We start from the raw sequence: 3464 nt of genomic DNA, 5'->3' as shown, positions 1-3464 counted from the left end.
AATACACATAATAAACTGTATCACCGTGTTTTAAAACGTTCCTTTACAGCTAAAACTTAATATCTAAGAAACTGAAGGCATCTTCAATTAATCAAAAGAGAAATTACACAGAAATTAATAATCTAGTAAACTGGGTCAGTTACACCCCACCCTAGCCTGATTACAGCGTTGTTGGGTGTGGTCATGATTGAGATTTGGTCTCCTTTTGTACTAATTAAAGGGCATCTACCTGGAAGGCTGACCCCAGCACCACTCAGACTGATGAACCCACTTGGATGAGCGATGAAACATTTCAAGAAAGAAGATTTTACTCAACTTTAAATGACCTGAATGAAGGGGAACCTTCACTGACAATCAATAGTTATGAATTATGAAAAGTGAAATTTCTTTGTTTTTTCTTTTGTCAGGTACAACTGTCTTTATACACATACCTTTCTGCTGAATTCATCGGCACAGCAACAATTTACAGCACGATTCGCCGCGTGGGGACCGTCCTTCAGCTCATGCACATGTTGAAGTACTATTACTGGATCACCAATCCAGCAGACAGCAGTGGAATCACTCCAAAGGGTATTGGTGAGCACATCTAATTTCACTTTTTTGTTGTTTGCTTGCTTTTTCTACAAGAAAATATGGCTTGTTCAGGATGCTGAGTATAAGTATTTTCTCATCCATCAAAAAGCTCATACAAGTATGTTTTATTTGTTGGCGGTCTGGGTAGTAATCCATTCAAAACTTGGTGTGCTGTCACAAACCCGCGATCAAAGTGCCTTGAAATGGCAGCAGCTCGCCCACATCTGAGATGTTGCGAGGTGTTGGGACCTCGGCCATCTCGAGAGATGACAGTGAGACAGACGCACTATATCGACATTGTCATCCCAACAGGGTGCTCAGTGTGGGTGTAGTATCTCTGAAACGTCGCCCAGGAGTGTAAAACGGCGTGCTGCCAAGCAAACCGAGCAAGGGGGGAAAAAGTGTCCTTGAACTGTCATTTCCCTGTAACAATCCATTATTCTTTTTTGAAACTACCTGTGTTGTAAGGTTGTTTTATATTGGTCCAGAGAGCTCCGTTTATGCTGCGCCAAGGCTCAATAAAATTTACCTGCTGAAGGTGAAATGCGAAATGATGTTGACACAGCTCTCTTCACATTGTCAGAAAGGATTGAATCCAAAAATAATCTCTATATTTCTGGTAGCCATTTTTATTTATAAAATCCACTAATATTTGATATTTATTAAAGCTGTAGAAGTCACTCACAGGCTCTGATAGAGCCAGACTTTGGAGCATTTAAGCTTGAAGGACTGAGATTGATCGCCTTTTTTATGGTGATTTCTTGGATAATCTTATTATTGGCTCATTAAAAAACGTATGTTGTCTTTGGCCTGCATCCTATTTTAACATGACCAAGTATTTTTTATATTATGGAGTGCTTCCTTTTTTTCCTCATATTATTAAAAACAAAGTGACTTAATAAAAGTCCTATTTTGATTGTTGAATGTTTATTTTTAAAAGATCTGTATTAATATTTTGTGTTGTACGTAAATTGACTGCTTTTTCTAATGTTACTTTTAGTTTTGGTGAAGTTTACAGTTTAATTTTTATATAATTATGGGAAAAGTGAGCTGCACAGGTCGGACTTTTGCCTCACAGCAACAAGGCCCTGATTAAAACCCTGGCTGGGACCTTCATGTGTGAAGTTAGCATGCACACTAACACTCCGACTTCCTCTCACAGTCCAAAATCATGCTTCACAGGTTAATTGGTGACTCTAAGTTGTCCCCAGGTGTGCATGTCAGTGTGTGTGTGGCTCTGCAGCAACCTGTCCAGAGTGTACCCCACCGTTGTCCAACAGTAGCTGTGTCGCCTCCAGCAGCCCTGTGACCACAAAGGGGATTAAGCAGGTTCTGAAAATGGATATACGAAAATTATCAGTGGATTAGGTGAGGAGCTGATGCTATAATACAAGACTAAAGAGGGTGTTTCAATGGGATTTGATGAGGTTGAAAAATTTCTGTGGCTTAGACACAATGTGATATGTGGTGAGTTTGAATAGAGATGAGGTTCAGTCATGGCTAAGGACCTGCTCACGTGTCGTTGTGTTGATGTGGTCTCGAGGAAGAAGAAGTTATTAAAGGTTACGACAATGGCCGATGCTAAATACCAATGCATTCTCTCTCCCAGCTCGTCATATATGAACGCATGCTTGGCGTTTTGGGTGTCCCCAACTCGTTTCTTGATGTTCTGGCTGTTCCTATTAAATCACTGGTCCCCAGCCAATGGGCTGCAAACCGGTACTGGTCTGAGGACCGATGCCCACTGGTACCACGTCCCAAGGGTTGGGGGATCGGTGATTTAATAGTAACAGCCAGCACGTCAAAAAATGACGAGTTAGGGACCCCCAAAAAGTCAAAAAGTGATGTGGAGGGGGCCTTAACTATATAAGTTGAGAGTGAGAGTGTGTAGAAAAAACTCATTTTTTGACATACTATAAGTCCTCAACCGTTTATGCTACGGACAAAAATACAACTGCCACCGTGTGATGGGGAGGTGTAGGCAGAATTTTTTTGATGAATGTAGACGGCGTCTGTCAGTGAGCCGGGTTTGATGTCATCACAAAATTGGGCGACAGCCAGGTGGCCAGCAGCTTTGATTGTGTAAATTTCTCCAGAAGGCGCATGTCCATTTTAAGTGCCACCAGCCGCCCGGCAGCATCATTGGGAAGCTATTTGGAGAAAAAAGTTGGTTTTAAAGTTTTTAAAGCGAGACATTCTCACAAAAGTAGTAGTTCGGTGTCCCTCACATTTTTTTTTTTTTCAGAAAATTGTGAAAATTTAGTAAATGACTCCCTGGCTTTAGCTGAACAAAATAATATAACATAGGAAATAAACATAATAGGAATGGAGGCACGTGTTAACAAAAAAACCTTGGTTACCATGGAAATCCAAAAATGTACTTTTGCTGATTCTTTTAAAAATGAAATGGACCTGTTCATCACCCCCAAGCGACCAAAAAACAAAATGGTTGCTATGAGATAACATCAACGGGAAAGCTGCCATTTCTAATTTTTTTTTTTCTCTGAGGATTGCCACCACGTGACCTGGAAATGTGCTTGACCGATGTCAATTTTTAGAAAAAATCATTCGGTTGTCATAAAATTTTAACTTTTTCCTATAACTGGACACGTGGCGACTCCTGTCTCCCCATAAAAAATACTGCAGTGCAGCAATGTACCAAATTTCCTACATTTAGCTCGCAGCACGGTGGCATTTCAGGATGTGTGATTATAGCCTCTGCAATCACCGAGAACCAGCTGGTTCTGATCCCATTGGCTTTGCACTGTTAGGCAGCACATTACAAACGTTTGATTTTATTAAGATGTTAATGTATTTATTGTGTTTTTTTATTTTTATGTTTTATTTTTAAGTGATGTTATTGTGTTTTATATATATATATATATATATAT

General features: G+C 40.0%; 1 protein-coding gene across 1 annotated transcript in view; it reads left to right on the top strand.

The window, feature by feature from the left end:
- Nucleotides 1–3464, top strand: part of nbeab (neurobeachin b) — a gene marked incomplete in the record, with an annotated part of 255493 nt that overhangs the window by 81233 nt on the left and 170796 nt on the right. The window contains 1 exon segment of the mRNA XM_036214796.1: nt 408–576. Within this exon segment, the coding sequence (XP_036070689.1) occupies nt 408–576 (169 nt within the window).

Source organism: Oryzias melastigma, linkage group LG13 (genome assembly GCF_002922805.2).
Source record: "Oryzias melastigma strain HK-1 linkage group LG13, ASM292280v2, whole genome shotgun sequence".
NCBI lineage: Eukaryota > Metazoa > Chordata > Actinopteri > Beloniformes > Adrianichthyidae > Oryzias > Oryzias melastigma.
Note: the sequence above shows the minus strand (reverse complement) of the source record. Positions and strands in the feature narration are given on the sequence as shown.